The sequence below is a fragment of the Diorhabda carinulata genome, chromosome 2 (genome assembly GCF_026250575.1).
Source record: "Diorhabda carinulata isolate Delta chromosome 2, icDioCari1.1, whole genome shotgun sequence".
Classification (NCBI taxonomy): domain Eukaryota; kingdom Metazoa; phylum Arthropoda; class Insecta; order Coleoptera; family Chrysomelidae; genus Diorhabda; species Diorhabda carinulata.
Window position 1 is genome coordinate 1,097,368 of NC_079461.1, and position 24,427 is coordinate 1,121,794.

A 24,427-nucleotide genomic window follows, 5' to 3' on the forward strand; every position below is an offset into this window, starting at 1 on the left:
AATCATCCAGCTCTATCTGTTCTTTTATATTTTCGTTCTGTTTTTCTTCAAAAAACGAATCGAAGTGTATAATTGGCGCAGTCTATGGTATAATACATATTTATAGGTGCTGAACGCAGGTGTTTCATCCCTATAGTTTGGAAGTGATTCCTTTCTATTTTTTGCTTTCGTTTTTGAGTCTTCCAACACCTCCTTTTCTTTGGTCTTCCTTTTTCTGGTTCCTCTTCATTCAACGTCCATAATTCTTTTTATTTTGCCCCAAATAAATTTCGTATTTTTTATTCCTCGAACTTCTCTTCTTCTACTTTGTCAAGAGTCAACGTTTCGGCTCCGTACCTCACTATTGGTATTTATATAGGTTTGTACAGACGAAGCTTCAGTTTTTTGGAGGTTTTTTCGTATCCGCTGCTCCAAATTATGTTAAGACATAAACATATTTTTAAATATTCTAGAAATGTTTGGTCAGAACGTTCTTACACTAGAAGACGTCATGTCTGGAAGAAAAAGAAGTGTGTATTTAGGAGGTGCGGCTCCTTTCTATCAAAAACCTGAAAAGAATCCGAATCCGGTGACGAAAATTGCACCTTTCGTACCACAAGGTCCAGGACCTGGACGCGATATTCTTCGAAATTTTCATACCAAAGATAAATATAATAGTGTATTATATAAAAGTTTGAAACCCTTATTGAATTTTATGAAATTCGTTGGGATTTTTCCAATAACAGACGACGAGTTGGTGTTTCAAGTAATAACCAGATATAACTAGATTTTATATAAAAACAAAAAGATTATATAAATTTTTTTAGGTAACTATTGGATCAATTATTTATTCTGTTTGTATATTTTTTATAATATTAGGATACGTAGGGTATATCCAATGGGATAAACTGGAAATGGTTAGGTCTGCAGAAGGAAAATTCGAAGAAGCTGTAATTGATTATTTATTTACGTTGTATTTGGTAAGAACGGTTTGTATATTAAGTTGACACAACCTGTCATCCCTAGTTACAAGTCAAATGTCATTCATGTCACTTATAAAACTCCATTTTATAAATTACAAAGTGATCAAACTGAAAAGAATGGTGGTAGAAGATTTGTCTGATTCTAAGATCTCCACTACGTTTGAAAATCTCTCGAGTGATGGAAATCGATGATTAAGTATCGAAATATGTCAAATCTAACATTGGAAATCATAAAATTTGACATTTCGCAGAACTATTTCGTACGATGTTATTCTATGATTTTTGACGTGACTTTTAAGTTCGCACAACCTGTCATCCATAGCTACAAGTCAAATGTCATTCATGTCACTTATAAAACTCCATTTTATAAATTACAAAGTGATCAAACTGAAAAGAATGGTAGTAGAAGATTTGTCTGATTCTAAGATCTCCACTACGTTTGAAAATCTCTCGAGTGATGGAAATCGATGATTAAGTATCGAAATATGTCAAATCTAACATTGGAAATCATAAAATTTGACATTTCGCACGATATTATTCTATGATTTTTGACGTGACTTTTAAGTTCGCACAACCTGTCATCCATAGCTACAAGTCAAATGTCATTCATGTCACTTATAAAACTCCATTTTATAAATTACAAAGTGATCAAACTGAAAAGAATGGTAGTAGAAGATTTGTCTGATTCTAAGATCTCCACTACGTTTGAAAATCTCTCGAGTGATGGAAATCGATGATTAAGTATCGAAATATGTCAAATCTAACATTGGAAATCATAAAATTTGACATTTCGCAGAACTATTTCGCACGATATTATTCTATGATTTTTGACGTGACTTTTAAGTTCGCACAACCTGTCATCCATAGCTACAAGTCAAATGTCATTCATGTCACTTATAAAACTCCATTTTATAAGTTACAAAGTGATCAAACTGAAAAGAATGGTAGTAGAAGATTTGTCTGATTCTAAGATCTCCACTACGTTTGAAAATCTCTCGAGTGATGGAAATCGATGATTAAGTATCGAAATATGTCAAATCTAACATTGGAAATCATAAAATTTGACATTTCGCACGATATTATTCTATGATTTTTGACGTGACTTTTAAGTTCGCACAACCTGTCATCCATAGCTACAAGTCAAATGTCATTCATGTCACTTATAAAACTCCATTTTATAAGTTACAAAGTGATCAAACTGAAAAGAATGGTAGTAGAAGATTTGTCTGATTCTAAGATCTCCACTACGTTTGAAAATCTCTCGAGTGATGGAAATCGATGATTAAGTATCGAAATATGTCAAATCTAACATTGGAAATCATAAAATTTGACATTTCGCACGATATTATTCTATGATTTTTGACGTGACTTTTAAGTTCGCACAACCTGTCATCCATAGCTACAAGTCAAATGTCATTCATGTCACTTATAAAACTCCATTTTATAAATTACAAAGTGATCAAACTGAAAAGAATGGTAGTAGAAGATTTGTCTGATTCTAAGATCTCCACTACGTTTGAAAATCTCTCGAGTGATGGAAATCGATGATTAAGTATCGAAATATGTCAAATCTAACATTGGAAATCATAAAATTTGACATTTCGCAGAACTATTTCACACGATATTATTCTATGATTTTTGACGTGACTTTTAAGTTCGCACAACCTGTCATCCATAGCTACAAGTCAAATGTCATTCATGTCACTTATAAAACTCCATTTTATAAATTACAAAGTGATCAAACTGAAAAGAATGGTGGTAGAAGATTTGTCTGATTCTAAGATCTCCACTACGTTTGAAAATCTCTCGAGTGATGGAAATCGATGATTAAGTATCGAAATATGTCAAATCTAACATTGGAAATCATAAAATTTGACATTTCGCAGAACTATTTCGCACGATGTTATTCTATGATTTTCGACATGGATTTTTCTACACCTGAAGAAACGTTTGATGTCTTCAAAGTCATATACAATTAAAAATTCATTTGTATATCTCACAACTCAATAAATTCTCATATTTTTTAGATTCCAATAATAACAAGTCCAATAGCATGGAGCGAATCTAAAAAATTAGCGAGAGTTCTGACGAATCTTATGGCTTTCGAAAGAATTTATTATAAAATGACAAAGAAAAGATTCGCGCAATTTTTGGGAAACAAACCTTTCGTTATTACCATAGCTTTACCTGTTTTTGCTTGCGTTACTATGGTAGTAACACACGTTACTATGGCACATTTTAAAATTTTGCAGGTAACCAAAATATTTACTGTACTTACCATCTCCACCAAAAGAAACTTATTTCTCTTTGACTAGCAACGATCTACCAAAAGTTAGAAGATTATTCAATCGTCCAAACCCCATTTGACCATTCCTTGGTTTTAAAACTGCTTCTTGGGAAGCTACACGATCCTTTTTGACTTTAGAACCACTAGTTTTTTGCTATATCGCAATATAAGTTTATCTACAGTCCAAACTTGATCTGGGTTCTAACTTCTAACTCTTTGGTGACCAATTCATCTGCAGATGCAGTTTTTTCGTTAATTTTTATATTATAAAGCATGTCGTTTAAAGAAAAATCATCAAATTTGTATTTGAAACACATTTAAGTCGTTTTAACGAAGATGAAGTGCCTGGTCGTACTTATAACCAGTTTTTGCTGTTGATCGATGATATATTTCTGATCCTCGTCATCCTCTAGTTGATCAAACGATTCTTTTCCTCGTAATTCAAAAAGAAACTTATTCCTCTTTGATTAACAACGATCTACCAAAAGTTAGAAGATTATTCAATCGTCCAAACCCCATTTGACCATTCCTTGGTTTTAAAACTGCTTCTTGGGAAGCTACACGATCCTTTTTGACTTTAGAACCACTAGTTTTTTGCTATATCGCAATATAAGTTTATCTACAGTCCAAACTTGATCTGGGTTCTAACTTCTAACTCTTTGGTGACCAATTCATCTGCAGATGCAGTTTTTTCGTTAATTTTTATATTATAAAGCATGTCGTTTAAAGAAAAATCATCAAATTTGTATTTGAAACACATTTAAGTCGTTTTAACGAAGATGAAGTGCCTGGTCGTACTTATAACCAGTTTTTGCTGTTGATCGATGATATATTTCTGATCCTCGTCATCCTCTAGTTGATCAAACGATTCTTTTCCTCGTAATTCAAAAAGAAACTTATTCCTCTTTGATTAACAACGATCTACCAAAAGCTAGAAGATTTTTTCATCGTCCAAACCCCATTTGGCCATTCCTTGGTTTTAAAACTGCTTCTTGGGGAAGCTCTTCGATATTAACGATAAGGAATCATCCAGCTCTATCTGTTCTTTTATATTTTCGTTTGATATGGTTTATTCCATTGAGCAAAGAAACCAAGAAACTTCAGTCTATCTCTGGACTACTCTTTTTTGAATGGCTTTCGTTTGATCTGTCGTAGTCTTTTCAACGACAGTTGGTCATCTTTCCAAAGTCATTTTACACATTTTGACTTTTTTTATACTTGAATGAACAACAGTAAAATGTGTAAATATCTATTGCCTTCATTTTCCAGTCCTGAATTCCTCTCTCTGTGCACCATCTTTTTCTTGGTCTTTCTTTTTTTCTTTGTTCTACGTCCATCGTTTCTTTTGGTGCTCTAAGATCTGTACGGAACCCAGCCACTGTATTTTGACTAGTTCCGCTTCTCCAAAGAAATCCCATCTTCCGTTATTTGTTGTTCTCAGCAGCAGAAAGATGGATGATTGCTTGGTGTCCAAATCCTCAGTTTGAACTGCTTGGATATCATTCGAAAACAAATCGAATTATCAGTGATGATCAGGGGTGTTTAAACCAATCGCTTCGACAGACGATTTTGTCCAATTTCGAGTATAATCTGTCGATTTTGGTATTCGGATTACTATCTAATTGAAACCCTTTGGTTTGGTGCGTTTAATTCTATAATTTCATCAGTACTACAATCAAATTTTGATATCGAATCGATATCGTGTTCAATTAGACGACCCATTGAGCCGAAATAAACTTTTACCTGTAGTATAAACCGAATATTTTTCCAGGTGATCCCTTATTGCTACATAAACGTAGTTACGTACCTGATTGGGGGTATTTGGTACATGCTCTGCGATTTACTGGCCAACATCGCCTTGACAGTGGCCGAGGATTTTAAGCAAATCCTTAGGAATGCGAGTCCCGCTAATAAAATAGCGGAATTTAGATCGCTGTGGATGTTGTTGAGTAGAATTATCAGAGATACGGGCAACGCTTTCGGATTTACTCTAACTTTTTTGTGTCTCTATTTATTTTTGATAATTACGTTAACGATGTACGGACTCATGTCGCAAATTCAGGCCGGATTGGGCGTTAAGGACATCGGTTTAGCGGTGACGGGATTTTTCGCCGGTTTGATGTTGTTGTTGATCAGCGACGAAGCGCACTACGCCTCTAATTGTGTAAGCGAAATGATTGAAACACTTTTTGTAAGTGGTAACGTTTGAATGGAACTATTTTCAGGTGAAAGTACAGTTTCAAAAGAAATTATTGCTTGTGGAACTGAATTGGATGAGTGATGATACTCAACAAGAGGTAAGCCAAGTTCTTTCCCATTTTATTTTCAAAATAACCAACGAAATCGAAAGATCGACAAATTTAAAGTAAAAAATGTCGTATAAAGTTTTTTCGCCAGATCGATGGTTTTTGAGTTATTCGCTATTGAAAAATACGTCAAAAAAAACCGCTTTTTTCGATAGTTTTTTACGTATAACTCTGTAACGATGCATTTTATCGAAAAAATTGTTATGAACAAAAATGAAGCTTATAAAAAAACAAATAAATTAAACTAATTTCAAGATCTTAATGTTTTACCTAAAACAAGTTATTGATACTTGAATAGCTTTTTGTTTTACGCAATTGAACATTTAACCTCAAATAACGGGAAAATGGTACATTTTTCAAAAAAAAGTCATATAATACTTTTTAAAGAGCTTAAAAAGACCTTTCGAATGACTATTGATAAAAACCGTTTTGACTGGAATTTCAATGAGATACGATGTAAAATAGTTGAAGCTAAAAAAAAAATTGTACTAAAACTAATGCCATTTCATTGAAAATCAAAATTAAACTTATTCCTTGTACCAAATACTTTATTTGGATGTTATTTACGATATCTGAAAGTTTGGCTGATCAGAAATGCACAATTTTGAAAAAAATGAGCATGAAATAATAATTTTTTTTAAATTTTTAAAAAAAAATTTTTTCTACTCATTTTTTCTCCATAACCATAAAAGATACAAAAACGATTAAACAGTCAAATTAAAGCATTTTTTATGACGATTATTTCGCTTTTTTTATTTTTTTTGTAGCATAAAAATTGACGGAGTTATAACCAAATTAATCTGTCACTATAGTGCGAGGATTACTTATCCGTAGCCCTTTGACCCTTTATTAATAAAATGTGAAAGTTCTCAAGCCCTTCTAACATACATAGACTTGTAGCCCTGAAAATTACCTTCAAAATGGTTTTTTGTAGGATGTGATATCTTCAAAATTAACGGAGTTACATAAAAAATAAGACTTTGAGATTTTTTTGTGAATTATAGGTTATGAAAAAGTTTAAAATTTTGGCGCACGGATTTTTTCTATTGATTACAAGGTACATTTGAGATGATATACTAATAATCTTGGTAACGGGGTGGTTCTTAAGGGGTGTAGAGAATGAAAAATCACTTCGTGTTTGGAAAACGCACTCGAATACCGAAAGATTTCAAAATCAAAACATTAACAGTCATTAAACAATTTTTTTTCCATTTTTTTTTCAGAGGGGTAGTTCTTAAGGGTTGACAGGGTATAGACAATTAAAAATTACTTCAATTAGAGACAAGAAATACCAAAAAGAATGCAATATCTAAAAGCTGGCAGTCATTAGATTTATTTTTATTTTTTTCTCCGCAAAAGGGTAGTTTTTAAGGGTTGATTAATCAAAATTAATTCCCAATGAAATTTTATTAAAATACTTTGAATTTTTCACAATAAAAATGACATTGCAACGTTTTAAATCGTTAAAAAATTGTTTTCTATGTTATTTTCATCAGAAGGGTAGTTTTTGACGATTTTTAAGGGTTGATACTTCAAAATACATAAATTTTCTATTATACAATATGTTAAGATACTTATACTTCATAAACGAAAAACGTTTGAATCGAAAAAAAGTAGGAAAAACTATAATATTAATATTTTTCTATAAAGGGCGGTTTTCACCCCTTAAAAACAATTTCCACATCTTACAACCATGTAGATCTTAGGATAAGATGGGGTTAATTCTAAATTTTCAGGAAAATCGCAGCTGCATTGAATAATTCGGAGATTTGACACCATTTTGAACTTGACACCATGACCTGCATAAATGTGGTTGACGCAACGTTGATTCTTCTTCTTTAATCCACGCGTGGTTGTGTGCTTGTCGATGTAGACGTATGAATTTAACTAACCCCATAAAAATTAATCTAATGGTGTTAAATCACACCATCTAGGGGGCCAATTCGGATCACCTAAATGAGAAAGTTCGCGACCTGGAAATGTCTCAGTACTTGAAGTGTTTCATGGGCTGTACGGTCTTGTCGAAACCACATATTGGCTATATCAATATCATCCACTTTCGGCAAATAGAAATGTCTAATCAAGTCGCGATATCGAGCACCAATAAGTCAATGCTTGATCAACGTTTTTTCCAAAAAAGTATTCTTTAATTATGGCCCAAAATCATGTGTGGGTTTTGAGAATCGTATGTGGTTTAGTGCTCGAAAAATCAGCACTCATTTGATGACTATAAATTTTTATTAAACCTCAACTGTCAGCTGTCAATTTGTTTTTTTTTGTCTTAGGGTTGTCGACACTTTATTGCATAAATGGCGGCAAATTTAAATACTGCATTATTGGCTTAGAAACAATAAATAAAAAATATTTTAGCTTCAAATTGCTACATGCTACAGATAAATTACGTTTACACAAATCATTTATATATCTAAATAAAATTCTAGAACAAAAAGAAGCGAAAGAAATAAATAAATAGACTTTTTTATAAATTATTCAGAAGAAATACCGTAAATAAACCGCCTGCTACTAAAAGAAATCCCCCGAAAGCGCCGCGCGAATTCGCCAAACCTTTAAAATTGCGTAGTAGCTAGACAGGGCCGGTATAAGGAACAATTTCGCGGACTTTTTCGTAACAATATTTTAGTAATAACGTTAATTTTCAGATCAACATGTTTTTAAGAGCGACAGAAATGAATCCGACCGATATGAGCCTTGGTGGATTTTTTGAAGTCAACAGAAATTTATTTAAATCGGTAAGTTGAGAAAAATACAAATTTTACACCATAAATATACTGAGTGTTATCTATTCGTAATGACAAAAATGTTAATTTTGTTATAGAAATCGATATACGAGGTTCATAAGAAAAGTTAAGACGTATATTATTTTAAATTCGAGTTTCTGTAAAATCGCCGACCCTTTCGATTCATTAAACATCAAATATATTTCCTAACTATAGTCGACAGCATCAACGGTCAGGTACGAGGGTCGTTGCAAAAGTTTTGAGATATGGCAACACCACGAAAACGCGAGCTCTCGCACATCGGTACAAACAAAAACGTTTTTGGACAGTCAAAATATCGAATTGACGCGCCATCCGCCGTTTGACAGCCAATTATTTCTCACCCTCGTAGATGAGCGAACTGCAGTAAATTCTACCCCTCAAGATTGAGGTACACTGAAAATATTCTATGGTTTCCGGGGCATATTAATAACACTAAGAACGGATTTTCGTGGTCTCATTGTTAAATGGTTTGAATTTCATAATTCGATACTGATACACCTTGAAATAACCATAAAAATTGCATACAGGGTGGAATTCATTGGAATTGGCCCTGGTATAGGAGTTGTTTCTCGGCCAGGGATAGGGTTGAAAAAAGAAGAAGAAAAGGGAAGCTGTAGTATAAAAAAAAAACGGTTCTTTTCAGGTTTTCGTTGCCTTTTTTGTTTTATTTTATATTTCTTATTTATTACGTAAGCGGGTAATTGTATGATCAATATTAAAAGTTTTTGTCTGGTCAAATTAGAACACGAAATGGTGGAAAAAACCAAAAATTCCAACGGAGCCGAATTTTCGTGGTAATTTTGGGCTTAGCATTTCAAATTCCCATCGATTCCTTATACGATGAAAAAGTTACCCCAAAGTTAAGGGTCAAAATTTAGCTTTTTGCTGCTGATATAGCTCCCCAAGGTCAAAATTTGGATTTTTATGCTCAAACAGTTACCCAAGATCAAAATTTGAATTTTTATGCTGAAATAGCGCCCCAAGATCAAAATTTGAATTTTTTTGCTGAGAAAGTTGCCCAAGGTCAAATTCAAAATTTGAATTTTTTTACTGAAATAGCTCCCCAAGGTCAAAATTTGGATTTTTATGCTCAAACAGTTACCCAAGGTCAAAATTTGAATTTTTTTGCTGAGAAAGTTGCCCAAGGACAATTTCAAAATTTGAATTTTTATACTGAAATAGCTCCCCAAGGTCAAAATTTGGATTTTTATGCTCAAACAGTTACCCAAGGTCAAAATTTGAATTTTTTTGCTGAGAAAGTTGCCCAAGGACAATTTCAAAATTTGAATTTTTATGCTGAAATAGCTCCCCAAGATCAAAATTTGAATTTTTTTGCTGAGAAAGCTACTCAAGGTCAAATTCAAAATTTGGATTTTTATGCTCAAACAGTTACCCAAGGTCAAAATTTGAATTTTTTTGCTGAGAAAGTTGCCCAAGGTCAAATTCAAAATTTGAATTTTTATACTGACATAGCTCCCCAAGGTCAAAATTTGAATTTTTATGCTGAAATAGCTCCCCAAGATCAAAATTTGAATTTTTTTGCTGAGAAAGCTACTCAAGGTCAAATTCAAAATTTGAATTTTTATACTGAAATAGCTCCCCAAGGACAAAATTTGAATTTTTATGCTGTAATAGCTCCCCAAGGTCAAAATTTGGATTTTTATGCTCAAACAGTTACCCAAGGTCAAAATTTGAATTTTTTTGCTGAGAAAGTTGCCCAAGGACAATTTCAAAATTTGAATTTTTATACTGAAATAGCTCCCCAAGGTCAAAATTTGGATTTTTATGCTCAAACAGTTACCCAAGGTCAAAATTTGAATTTTTTTGCTGAGAAAGTTGCCCAAGGACAATTTCAACATTTGAATTTTTATACTGAAATAGCTCCCCAAGGTCAAAATTTGAATTTTTTTGCTGTAATAGCTCCCCAAGATCAAAATTTGAATTTTTTTGCTGAGAAAGTTGCCCAAGGTCAAATTCAAAATTTGAATTTTTATACTGACATAGCTCCCCAAGGTCAAAATTTGAGTTTTTATGCTGAAATAGCTCCCCAAGATCAAAATTTGAATTTTTTTGCTGAGAAAGCTACTCAAGGTCAAATTCAAAATTTGGATTTTTATGCTCAAACAGTTACCCAAGGTCAAAATTTGAATTTTTTTGCTGAGAAAGTTGCCCAAGGACAATTTCAAAATTTGAATTTTTATACTGAAATAGCTCCCCAAGGTCAAAATTTGAATTTTTTTGCTGTAATAGCTCCCCAAGATCAAAATTTGAATTTTTTTGCTGAGAAAGTTGCCCAAGGTCAAATTCAAAATTTGAATTTTTATACTGAAATAGCTCCCCAAGGTCAAAATTTGAATTTTTATGCTGTAATAGCTCCCCAAGATCAAAATTTGAATTTTTTTGCTGAGAAAGTTGCCCAAGGTAAAATTCAAAATTTGAATTTTTATACTGACATAGCTCCCCAAGGTCAAAATTTGAGTTTTTATGCTGAAATAGCTCCCCAAGATCAAAATTTGAATTTTTTTGCTGAGAAAGCTACTCAAGGTCAAATTCAAAATTTGGATTTTTATGCTCAAACAGTTACCCAAGGTCAAAATTTGAATTTTTTTGCTGAGAAAGTTGCCCAGGTCAAATTCAAAATTTGAATTTTTATACTGAAATAGCTCCCCAAGGTCAAATTTGAATTTTTATGCTGAAATAGCTCCCCAAGATCAAAATTTGAATTTTTTTGCTGAGAAAGTTGCCCAAGGACAATTTCAAAATTTGAATTTTTATACTGAAATAGCTCCCAAAGGTCAAAATTTGGATTTTTATGCTCAAACAGTTACCCAAGGTCAAAATTTGAATTTTTTTGCTGAGAAAGTTGCCCAAGGTCAAATTCAAAATTTGAATTTTTATACTGACATAGCTCCCCAAGGTCAAAATTTGAATTTTTATGCTGAAATAGCTCCCCAAGATCAAAATTTGAATTTTTTTGCTGAGAAAGCTACTCAAGGTCAAATTCAAAATTTGGATTTTTATGCTCAAACAGTTACCCAAGGTCAAAATTTGAATTTTTATACTGACATAGCTCCCCAAGGTCAAAATTTGAATTTTTATGCTGAAATAGCTTCCCAAGATCAAAATTTGAATTTTTTTGCTGAGAAAGTTACCCAAGGTCAAAGATCAAAACTCGGATTTTCAAGCGACGTTTGGCGTATTCTATTGTCGATAGAAAATACCAAACATTGATTGTAGCTAAAAAGCGTCCATCCAATACTCCTGCACTATTTATATGAGATTATTATACACTTTTTCAATTATTAGAATCGCAAAAATGTCAGATGTTAAATCGAAATCGTTTCATTTTTTGTGGGAATATTTGGGACTCGTTACTAGTTCTATTTTGGTGGAATGTTAAATAGAAACTTAATTTTCAGTTAATAGCGACGATGGTTACATATTTGGTGGTGCTTTTACAATTCCAGATTAGCATTCCCGAGGATCCTGATAGTGAAAATTCAACAAAAAATCCTTAAGCACATGAAGAAATCAATAAATTTTTAATTGTAGTATAGTTCCAAATATATAAATAAAACAATTCTTCTTATGAAACCTCGATTGAATCTAAATAAAAATAAATTTTAATTCCCCTCGGTATATATTCGATTCGCGATTTTGTGTATATGGCACAATGGGGCAGTGGGAAACGCAGAAAATTTGTGGAATATCCCGAAAGCACCCTCTATACAATCCTGACCCGAAAGAAGGGTGGATTAAAGAGGGGGTGGAAAGCGACGTTGTCGAATCGACAATAATGTACGACAAAAATAACACGTAAATATATAGTTGTTTAACGGAACAAACGACTCTAATCTGGTAAATTAGGAGTAGATTTGGCAACGTGGCGGGAAAATGTAGTATGATCGTTCGTGTTTTTCGTTGTACGATTTAAAACTAATTTTCGTGTGTCTAGAGAAGGTGGTCGTTGTGACGTGACGAACGATTACGACGTGTTTTCTTACATCACGATGTTTTGTGCTTAACGAAACATCACCCTCAGTGTAAATATTAGCACCTAAGGAGACAGGTAAATAAATAATTTGGTTAGTTAACATCTATGGTTATCGATATTAGAGGTTATGAATTTTTAATATAAAATGATGTAAAATTATTTTTTAACTTGTTAACGTTACAATTTTATAACTTTTTATCACATCTTCTAAATCAAAAATAAATGTAAAAAATAATATTATAGACTCAGAAATACTCATAAACTGTAGTAATGAAAATATACACTTTTTGTTGAAAACTATATATTAATCACTAGCTAAGTTTCATTTGAAAAGTTTATACAAAGTGTTATGATAAAAAACTGGGCGCCAATTTCATTGGACATTATTTACTATTGAAAATGCTGTATTCTTCTGTTCTACAGAATGACCTTGACAATATCTTTTAAAATTTACATCAAATACTTAAGAAATAACATGAATATTGAATGGAAATATAGAAATAAATTCAACATTAACATAAATAAATAATAGTAATTGAAAAACTTACGTAAATGAAGTTAAATTTGAGATATGAAAAATAAATATATAGCTTCACACAATAAACGAAAATAAAATGTTTTGAACAGTCTACTACTTATATTTAATTTGAAAAACCGACTACGATACTGTGAAAATAACTGATACTGAATAAATGAAATCACTTTTTCAAAAAATATGAATTATTATTACAATTGTTTACTTATAGTTTGAAAATGACAGTTAAGGCATATTTTCGTGATTCGTTTTTTAGTAATAAGAATTTTAGCGACTACGAATTTTAATGTTTCTAAATCAAATTCCATTATTGTTTAGTATTGTTAATACAATTTTATATTAATTATTGTAGACTATTGTTAATAAAATTTCATATTTATTATGAAACAAATTATATTATCATTATATTGTTTTCGAATGTCATCAAAGATGGCTAGTTATTATCAAGGTAGAGACCCAAAACAAACAAAGCATTCTAGATGACTATATGGTGGTATTCTAATATGAAGTTTTTATATATAAATTCGTTTCAATCAGTTTTGAACAAACTCTGTATATTATCGGTATTGATTTTACCGGAAGCAGTATAATAATAATCCTACAAATAAATTCAAAAGGTATTATAGAGTTTGTCGGACGAGGACATCAGTTAACATCTATCTTTCTTCACAATTATTTTGGGGTGATTCAAGTTGAACGATAATGGTCGCAATTAGTTTAAGTCTTTGTAAATTTTGAAAATTGGTACATGATTTATAGTTATTATATATTGTAGTAAAGATACATTGAAAAACAAGTGCAAAATTTAGTTCAATTTCTAGCCAATTGTAACATATTTGTTAATATTAAATTTGTTTTTATATATAATATAATAATTCATTGAGAATAATAGTATGAAACTAAATAATCTAGTTAATTGGAATTTATTATTTTTCAAACTCGCTTGTTTTTTATCACAGTACAGCCCTGTAACTTCCGCCATCATTCTTCTTCTCAATTCTTCATGGAGTAATTATATTGTTAAATCTTATTTATAACCTCAACTAGTGATAATTTCTTTTTCTTATTCTGTTATTTGTTTGTTTGTACAGCTTAAGGTAATTCAATATAATATTTATCTGGTATTATGAAAGATGAAAGAATATTTAAAAAAATAGTGAAATGCTTATATAAATAACTAAAAATAACTAATATCGTTTGTATTTATTTTCAGATTAAATACTATTTATACGATATACAAAATAATGTAAACTAAAAATCAAACTCCAGACAAATCTATCCGGCAGATAAACAAAATCGAAGGTATTGAAAAATTTAATGTTATTTCGCGTAGTCGCCTACATGCAAAGATGCTTGATATATTGTAAATCAATACAAAAATCGAAATACAAATTTTTACGTATAAATCAGTATCATCTAATGGTATTTTAGATGGTTTTTTTTTGAGTTAGAAACATAATTATGTTTCTGAATAATCGAATCAAAAATAACGATCACTGGAAAGGACATGATCATCTTTTTATGGATCCTAGTTTTCAGTTACTTATGGGATACCAACTACGGATATGTAGGTAAGTTTAAGACTTTAAGATATAAATATATGGAAAATTTTATGCGTATGAGCTATAATATAGTATTGAAAGTGTCTTTAAATACAAGAAACACAAAAAAAAAACATTAAAATAAAAAAAAATTCGTACAAATCTGTAAATTAGACAATTAAGAATTGAAGTTACGTCAAAAACATAACCTCCTAGTCCTGGTTTGATGAATCTTAAAAAAAATATCAATTTTACAGTTAATGTTTCTATAAACCATAGCAAATAAAGTCAGAACGTATCAGCTCCTCTATATATGAATTATATTACGCTTTGCTTTGGCTTGCGCGAGCCTCAACTGTTACAACTTGACGTTTCCATTGTTGCCAAATGTGTTATATTCAAATTAAAACCATTGAAATGCATAAAAACTTTCAAAAGTACTGTTTGTTGTCACTTGTCACATAATATTAATCTCTGAGAGTTAGGGTAAGTAATTTTTCAATATTCATTATCCTGCAGTAAATTTTGGGTTAGGAATAATGTTCATCCAAAAATCAAACTACAAAATACCACATCGTCATAAAATTATCGATCATAAATTCTTGATATTACATGATTTCGGGTAGATTATTCCACGTGATCGATACAAGATGGCTACTGCCGAACTTTTTCGTACAAAAGCGATTTCGTTAAACGTCGTACACGAATTGGGCAGGGATTAGGACAGTGTTGCCAATTCGAGTTTTGAAAAAGGCGTGGATTAGATAAGATAATTCCTAGAGGAGATGGTGTATTAGGAGTATTTATAGGCTTTTGTAGTCATTTATCATTAAAGAACAAATAAATTTTTCAGTTATTACTAATTTTTATTATTCTCAACTAAACTACATTTATACAAATGTTTGATAAAATATTGAATTTATTCCAACGTAGGTTTGTGTAGTGGTAAGTCTCATAAAATTAATTTCAAACTATCCACTGTCTTTTGAAATATATTCTGAGACTAAAATCCATAGGCTTAGAGAAAAAATCGTAAAAAACGTAAATTTACGTAGAAAGACGTAGAGCTGGCAACACTGGATATGGATATACGATGACAACCATTCTTAACTGAGTTATTGCGAAAGAAATTCATTTTAATCGATCCCGTCCATACAAATATAAAAATATTCAACTACTTCAATAATTAAATTCATTATATTATTCTTATTTAAATAATATTCAATCCTCTATGGAAATTCGATAGTTTTCCAATGCGGTATTTCACTATAGTATCGATACTATTCGATTATTATATTTGCAGAAATAGTTGAAACTCAAGGTTGCGACACCTGCAAGTTGATGCTGACGTGTCGCCATCTGACAGACGTGATCGCTATTCTGAAAGTCGATTTCGTCGGGATTCAATCAAATGGTATTTTCGAAGTTTCCTCGAGAAACAATACATTCGTTAGTGTTATTAACCCGCCTACTTTCCCTCCAGTCCATCCCAGGGACGTACTTAATGCAAGGTAAATTTATTTTTAATTAATTAAATAATCGATACAAATCTTTTACTATAGCCATTATAATCTGAATATAACGGTCTGAAATGCATCAAAATAAAATGCAGTTTCATGGGTCAGTTATCATTTTTATCTACCCTTAGAATCGGGTGACTTACATATTGTGAATAAGACACGTCATACCCTAACATATGGTCGATTGATTTTGCCTATTATACGTCAATCATTATACAGTGTATTCGAAAAGTAACTTAGATGTTTAATTAATTTTTGTTATAAATTTTTTATTTCAATATATATTTTTGAAAATGCTTTGATATAACTTGTTTTAATTTAAATATTATTTTAATCAGCGTCGATATCTAAATAACGACTTCGCGTGCCAGTTTGTCACTGATACAAAAGCGCCCTTTTGCTAAAATCACCCCAAGCCCTAACACCCCCAACTTTGTGCAATGTATCATTAATAAATATTTGGTTGCGAATGGGACAATCGATATCGACATATAGTAAATTGAGTAATGGATATGTTTTAATATACACCAAGAAAAATCGTTTATTGTAATAGTTTTAGTTATAACTAAATATTTCCGAAAATATTGATTTTAGAGAAAATTGTTTCAAATAAAAAATTAAACTCATGAAAAGCTCTACAAAAAAGATAATATACATTTTCTACGTAAATAAATTGTTTTGGCTGTTATGACCCAAAATATCTCATCACGAGCCATATGCCGAGATATCTTGGGTCGTAACAGCCAAAATAATAGGTTTATGTAAAAAATGTAAATTGTCTTTTTTGTCAAGCTTTTTAAGAGCTTCATTTTTTGTTTAAAAATTTTTTCTCTGAAATCGATATTTTCGGAGATATTTAGTTATAACTTTGAATAGTGGTGGGGAGTAAACGTAGCTTTTTCGAAAAAAAAAAACGGAGGTCCAATGAAATTTTTGTCTTATTAAATATAACTTAATATCAAATTACTGAATATTTATTTCAACTCTGACATAATGAAAAAATGACTAATTTCTTTGTTTATTCAAGACGAAACTTTTTTGAGTGTACAATTTCACTTTGTATTCGATAGATCTTTTCGAAAGACCAAAATAGCATTTTTCATATTTTCTTAAGTGGTATTAATTACGCGGTATATAATTTCTTTGATGGTCTCAATGCCGTATCGATTAAATCTATTACTAGAAATAACTTTTTTATCTTCACTTTACATTTGGTTTTATGTATAGAGGCTTGGAAAAAAACGTAAAAGTGAAGGTTTCTAGATCGATATTCGGCATAACTATTTCGATTTTGGAATTTAATTCCACGAAAATGGAATAAATTTACTACTATTCCATTCTTTTATAGCCAATTGGGCTTTAGAATCTATGTACAGGGGCGGAACTCGCTGGAAAAAATGTTTAGTTCAAAAATAATTAATTTTAAATCAGTTTTTTCGTTTACAAGAACAGATTATGTCATTAGGAATGAAAATATCTTCAACTATTGAAATTATGACATACTATTAAAGATATTTTTTCGAAATACACGTATATTTATTTATGGTTAATCATTAATTTTCAAATATATAATTTATTAAATCAAAAATAAGTACGCCTCTGATAAAATATTCTTTATTGTCTGTCACTGTTGCCACAATATCGTTATACATCTTTGTTTTACACGTTCTATGTCAAATGCATCTCTCTCTTTTTATTTGTTGCTAAGAGATGCTTTTTCATTTTAGATGTTCAGGTTTAAATCATTGCAGTTTTATTTTTTCCGAAGACTGTCCAGGTTCGGAAATATTTGGTAGAGGAAATATAACGATCGAATATGCTTGTATCACGCGTAAGTATCTACAAAAATACTACACGTGAATATATAAAACATATTGAAATACGTTAAATTACACGATTTTGTATATATAATTGAATTATGCCATGTGTTACGAGCAACTTCACATCTCTCATCAATTGGTATTTACAATTCAAGAAGTTTTTAATTACAACTATATAGTTTTTACTGACACATTTCGTTTATGTATATTTAAAAAAAATGTTTCCTATCACGAAATTATCACATATGAGTTTGTTTTTGTTATTTTTTTTTAATTAACGATAAATTTGGTGATTATTTTGAAAACAATTATTTTTTATAAATGACTTAATTAACGGTTGTTGTCCAGCTTGAGAACACAAACAACGTGTTGCCGGCTCTTCAAAATTATCTTAAATATAGCTTCAATTGTGTTTAATCGGCACTGTTGTCGAGTCACGTAATTAATTCCTTAGGATATTTTCACTTTCAGGACAATTTTTACATTACTAATGATTTTTTTTAATTGTTTTTCCACGTGAAAAAATAATGTTTAAAGCTTTTTCTGTCCGTAATTTATCCAACAACAAAAACAGTTTTCTTTATGTGATTATTGAAACTAATCTATCTGTCAGATTTATCTGAAAATTTGACAGATGACGTCATAAACATGGCGGAAAATAACAATATAATAAATGAACATGTTGTCAATTTCTTATCGCTTTCTCGTCATAATGCCCTATGGAACAAAAAATCATAATTTTAAATTGATCTTAGTCATATTAAATCTGACAACTTCGCTTTTTTATGTTTTCACTTTATATTGGATAAATAGAGAGGGAAGCTCGTTGTTACTATTTTTATTAGGGGAGATAGGGACATATTCAGGAGACAGAGTTCTGATTCTTTTTATTAGGGGAAATGGGGACACGTTCAGGGGACAGAGTTGTGATTATTTTTATTGGGGGAGATAGGGACAATTTCAGTAGAAAGAGTGGTGATTATTTTTATTGGGGGAGATAGGGACAATTTCAGGAGAAAGAGTGGTGATTATTTTTATTAGGGTAGATAGGGACAATTTTAGGGCACTTGTGATTCTTTTTATTAGGGGAGATAGGGACACGTTCAGGGGACAGAGTTGTGATTCTTTTTATTAGGGGAAATGGGGACACGTTCAGGGGACAGAGTTGTGATTATTTTTATTGGGGGAGATAGGAGATAGGGACAATTTCAGGAGAGAAAGTGGTGATTATTTTTATTGGGGGAGATAGGAACAATTCCAGGAGAAAGAGCGGTGATTATTTTTATTGGGGTGGATAGGGACAATTTTAGGGCACTTGTGATTCTTTTTATTAGGGGAGATAGGGACAATTTCAGGGGACAGAGTTGTGATTATTTTTATTGGGGGAGATAGGTACAATTTCAGGGGACAGAGTTGTGACTCTTATTATTAGGGGAGATAGGGACACGTTCAGAGGACAGAATTGTGATTATTTTTATTGGGGGAGATAGGGACAATTTCAGGAGAAAGAGTGGTGATTATTTTTATTAGGGGAAATGGGGACACGTTCAGGGGACAGAGTTGTGATTATTTTTATTGGGGGAGATGGGGACAATTTCAGGAGAGAAAGTGGTGATTATTTTTATTGGGGGAGATAGGGACAATTCCAGGAGAAAGAGCGGTGATTATTTTTATTGGGGTGGATAGGGACAATTTTAGGGCACTTGTGATTCTTTTTATTAGGGAAGATAGGGACACGTTCAGGGGATAGAGTTGTGATTATTTTTATTGGGGGAGATAGGGACAATTTCAGGAGAAAGAGTGGTGATTATTTTTATTAGGGGAAATGGGGACACGTTCAGGGGACAGAGTTGTGATTATTTTTATTGGGGGAGATGGGGACAATTTCAGGAGAGAAAGTGGTGATTATTTTTATTGGGGGAGATAGGGACAATTCCAGGAGAAAGAGCGGTGATTATTTTTATTGGGGTGGATAGGGACAATTTTAGGGCACTTGTGATTCTTTTTATTAGGGAAGATAGGGACACGTTCAGGGGATAGAGTTGTGATTATTTTTATTGGGGGAGATAGGGACAATTTCAGGGGACAGAGTTGTGACTCTTATTATTAGGGGAGATAGGGACACGTTCAGAGGACAGAATTGTGATTATTTTTATTGGGGGAGATGGGGACAATTTCAGGAGGAAGAGTGGTGATTATTTTTATTGGGGGAGATAGGGACATTTTATTAAAAAATAAGATAGAATATTTTATTCCCTGTCTTAGGCCATTTATCTGATGAACAATTTCATCAAAACCTACGAATAGAATTCAAGATTCACCAAAAGGAAGGGAAAGGGGGGTAGGGAAGATTCTTTTTAGGTTTTGAGAAAAAGTACCGTCTACTAGTGGTCTAGGGGCGAGAAGGGTGTTTCTAGCAAGGTTTTTAATGATAAAAATCATTTATGGGGCATTTATACTGCTCGGAATTGAGGTTATGTCTTTATCGATATGAACAGTGTTGCTGGTGCTGAATCAGCACTTGTATTTTCAATTCTAGGTCGCAAGCAAAATATTTTTTGAGTAGGTGATTGGGGATGAAGTAAGCGTTTGTTTTATTTTCGATTATGGGTCAGATGTATGTTTCATTCGTACGAAATAGTTTAGATTTACCTCCGCGTGCCTTGATGGGATACAAAACAATATCAAAACATCAATAAATCATCGTATCTATAATACATCTGGCTAATTTCAATTTTAGGTGTTCGGGTTTTTTTCGTTTCTATCTATCACCACTCGTATTAAAGAAAACTGAACAAAAAATTCATTTTTATCTCCATGACCGTGTAATTTTCCGAATTTGTGAATACACAACGATTTCTTTTGTCCCTATTCACAACAAAGGAAGGTATTAAGAAGGTCCGTTAATCCGAATACAACACGTGGGGCAAACATTCACAACATGGTTGACGTATCGTGCGGAATTTTTAATATTTCGGATTTATTTTACACGTGCTCTTCTAGGGCTCTCCCTTTGTATATTTTTCTACGATATACAATAACCCTGCAGTCTTAACATCGCGTTAAATATCCAGGTTAGCGTCGTAATCCGTTTTTGGAGCAGTTTTGTCACAATTTTTTCCTTTGGAGTTGTCCCCTTATGTTTATCGCGTCGATTTCTGTTTAGTTCGTTTCGGATAATCTGGTCTGGAGTATCGTTAAGAGGGTGCTAGATCTACTTTTTCTTCCTAGCTTACCCAATATACCTGACTTTGGAAAAAACCAAAAACCTTCTACCTTTCCGCGATTCCAAACACCTCGGCCGGGTTCGTGTATCGGTCGGTCAGGTGTGGACGGATTATCGATTTGTTGGGGGTGTTGTTTAGTCGATTATATGTATTTTTGTTTCTTGGGGCATGATTCCTGTGCCAATTCGTTCTCGCTCTTCTTTTCACAACAATAAGTCCCTTCTGGAGGAGTAGTTTGTTTGTCAGCTTCTTGCAGTAAAATAATTATTATTTATTATAAAATATCGTTTCCTGTACATGGTTATAGAAGACAGAATTCATAATTATTGCAACGATATCATCCAGCTCTCGGATTTGTATGGAAAAGGACTTTCGGATGGATACATTCATAATCCCGGTTATCCTAGATTCTATTCGGGACCGGAATGTAAATGGAAAATCGTAGGGCAGGATAAACAACGTATTAAAATAACTATTCTCGATATAGCTTTAATAGGTAAACGCCGTAGAAATTTCCGCGAAATTTGATGTACAAATATAATGTCGTTGCAGTTGATCGGCCTAACTGTGCGGATGTTCTAGAAATAAAAGATACAGAACAAGTTATATATTCGACGTGTCGACAGGAACATCCCCCTTCAGAAATAATTTCAGGAACCGAGTCAATTGAAATAGTACTGAAATCTACACAAACGTTTAACCCTCGTAGAGGTGTTTTTATACATTATACTGCTATTGGATGTCCCGATATTGAAATTCCCCAAGACGCCTACTTAATTTATAGGTAATTTTCAACTCCTCTCGTATAAATCGGATATAATTTTCTTTTTTTATTACAGAAATATTAATTTAATGGTATTTAGTTGCTGTTTAGGATACACGTTTCCGGATACGCGTACTAGAATCAAAACCGTCGGTTGCCAGGGGGCGTTATGGAACACTACACTGCCACTTTCGCATTGTCAAAGTGAGTATTTTAATTAAAATTATCGACAAAATCGAATATTTTAGAATTTAGAAACCCATCGGAAAAATTTTTCGTACGCCTATGTGTTATGCGTCACAATATAATCAGCAGTAATTTATCTGACCTTTGAACGTCCGACTAACATAGTTAATGTCAAAATTTTCTTCTTTTATTATCTAAATTCGTTATTAACGATATATGACGTAGCAACTCGGAAAAAGAAGAAGAAATGTAACCGAAATTAATACAGTTCTTATTTTATTTTAACGTATAAAAGCCAGACAGTGTTTTTTATTCGGCTGTTAACTTTATAATAAAAATAAGACGCCATTTAATAACGTATTCGATGTTTTTACCTACTCTTTTAAATTGTACTTTTCTTACTTTATCTCTCTAAACCTCCCTTTTCTTTATCCACCCTTGATAAATCCATCGTCTGTGCAGAAAATTGAATTCGATGTTATTTACTTTTGAGGATCTGATCGTTTCCAGATGGTTGAACGTTAAAGGGTGTGGACAATTGCACTGAAGGTTTAAAGATTGCAATTTTTTTAGAAAATTTATATTTGATATATTCATTTTGTATACGATTTGTATACGGGTCCAATAATGTTTTTTACACAATTTTAGTCTTATTTATATTGATTGTTAGTGAGCTTTTATGGCGATTCAATTTCAACAATTGTTAAATGTTGGGGTTCACCGTATTTTTGGTGATAATTTTTTTTTCATTTTGTCTATTATTTTGGTTCATTTGAGATAAAACTGGGACTTTAATTTTAAAACGAAAATTTCAACTCTTTTGGATCATTAAAAAATCCAAAAATCATAAATTTTCCATTTTGCCTTAAAAAACTGTATTTTTTGCTAAGAATGTGTTTTTTGTATCGGAAAGTACATAAAAACAAAATTTGATTAAAAATCTCAACCTAACCTTGAAAATTACAATTTTTTGAACAAATATTAGGGAGGTCCTCATTTCCAAATAAGGTTTTTTCTTTCAAATTGTAAGTTTTGGTAAATACTTTTCGAAAAAAAATGTGAAATAAATTTTTCGATAACAAATTGAGAAATTTATGGTTTTTGGATTTTTTATTAACCGAAAAAATATGAAATTTTCGTTTTTAAACCTAGGTTTCATATACGCTGAAAAAATAAACAAACTATATGAAATCAACATCAACAAATTGTAAAAAAATCGTATAAGTTCATCATCGAGATTAAATTAAACTCTCCCGTGCAATTACTCCACGCCTAGATAAATAAAGTGAGCTCCAGTATCCATTTGGTCGCCAAACGAAAATTAGTAACAAAAGTTTAGAAACAGTGCGCTGAGAACTAACTAACTAAACGTTTACCGTGTCATTATTTTTCTCATTAACCAAAGTGTCCGCTGGATTTTTAGAAATAAAAACAAATGAAGAAATAGCGTAAACTAGGTAAGTATTTTCATTGTTTTGTTCGTACATACCCTCGTGTTTTCTTTGTTTCACAATCTGTCAAAACATTGTTAGTAATGGAAATGAAAGTGCTCTTCAGGGTTACGCAAATCCATTGTTTTAATGTTGGTTTATCAGTACAGATTTTTAGAGCGAAAATAAAAGTTAGGTTAGGACAAAACACACGTGGATCTGTTTATATCAAAATTAGAATGTATTATCATTGTTAAATATTAGGTTTTCCAAATAAATGGAAAATTTTATTGATAGTTATACAACGGGTATATTTACAACAAGCAAATAAAAATTTAGAACATATACGGGGCAATTCGAAATTGAGGTAACGAAGTTTTAAGTATTTGAAAAGTTTGATTGTGATATTTTGCTAATATTAGAACATGTTTTTTCATGTGTGCATTCAATATCCTGTTGCTTTTTATCTTATATCAAGTCGTTTTTTTATCCAAATTTGCATATTTAAAACGTAATATCTTTGAAGTGTAACTACACTGAGAAAACAGCTTGTACAAAATTTTTTTTTCCGAAATATGATAATGTCTTTTGTTTTGATTTAAGCTACAGTTACAACAATGTAGGCGAAAAAATAAAATGTTTATTTTTAGAATCAACTACTCCATATTGGAAGGAATCAAAAGAAATAATAAGAATATTTCCTAGTAAAGTAGAAGACAATATGGCTTCAGAACTAGTTTTACCAGCCACTTTAGTCGTATGTCTATTTGCTATAAATGCTGTAGTCATATTTTTCATATACAGGGCGAAAAAAAGGTAAATTTGTAAAGCTAGTGTCACACGGTCCAGTTGGAATTTGATTTAGCAGGTTTCGTGTTTTTTTAGGCAGGAAGTGACGGACGTAAAAGAAGAAGAATTGAATTCTTTTACACATTCTTCACCTGTTGTATAAGAATTGCCTTAATTTAATTGTATAAAAAAATATTTTTTCTTATATATGTCGGAATATATATTGTTATTTCACATTTTGACTTGAAAAATAAAAAAAAACAGTAGATTTGTTTGTTATTTAATCA

The 24,427-nt window shown here is 31.7% G+C and overlaps 2 protein-coding genes across 6 annotated transcripts; both read left to right on the forward strand.

Annotated features, from left to right (window-relative positions):
* Positions 1-454: 454 nt before the first annotated feature.
* LOC130903594 (gustatory and odorant receptor 24) lies at positions 455-11,920 on the forward strand. Its single transcript, XM_057815791.1, has 7 exons — positions 455-745; positions 807-959; positions 2,990-3,214; positions 5,021-5,413; positions 5,475-5,546; positions 8,216-8,305; positions 11,755-11,920. The coding sequence occupies exons 1-7, from the start codon at positions 455-457 to the stop codon at positions 11,851-11,853; spliced, it is 1,323 nt and encodes a 440-aa protein (XP_057671774.1). The 3' UTR covers positions 11,854-11,920.
* A 347-nt stretch (positions 11,921-12,267) lies between these two features.
* Positions 12,268-24,406, forward strand: LOC130903598 (uncharacterized). 5 transcript variants are annotated; one of them, XM_057815796.1, is made up of 10 exons: positions 12,268-12,404; positions 14,078-14,166; positions 14,296-14,435; positions 15,709-15,916; positions 17,653-17,756; positions 21,280-21,468; positions 21,525-21,756; positions 21,812-21,939; positions 24,002-24,167; positions 24,237-24,406. In XM_057815796.1, exons 3-10 carry the CDS (start codon positions 14,372-14,374, stop codon positions 24,301-24,303), a joined length of 1,158 nt encoding a protein of 385 aa, XP_057671779.1. In that variant the 5' UTR covers positions 12,268-12,404; positions 14,078-14,166; positions 14,296-14,371; the 3' UTR covers positions 24,304-24,406. The 5 variants fall into 5 exon arrangements, 4 of the variants coding, with proteins under 4 accessions (XP_057671779.1, XP_057671781.1, XP_057671780.1 ...); XR_009060756.1 differs by having other exon boundaries at positions 14,078-14,435; positions 21,812-23,378; positions 24,241-24,406; XM_057815797.1 differs by having other exon boundaries at positions 12,287-12,404; positions 14,078-14,435; positions 24,241-24,406.
* The last annotated feature ends 21 nt before the right edge of the window (positions 24,407-24,427 follow it).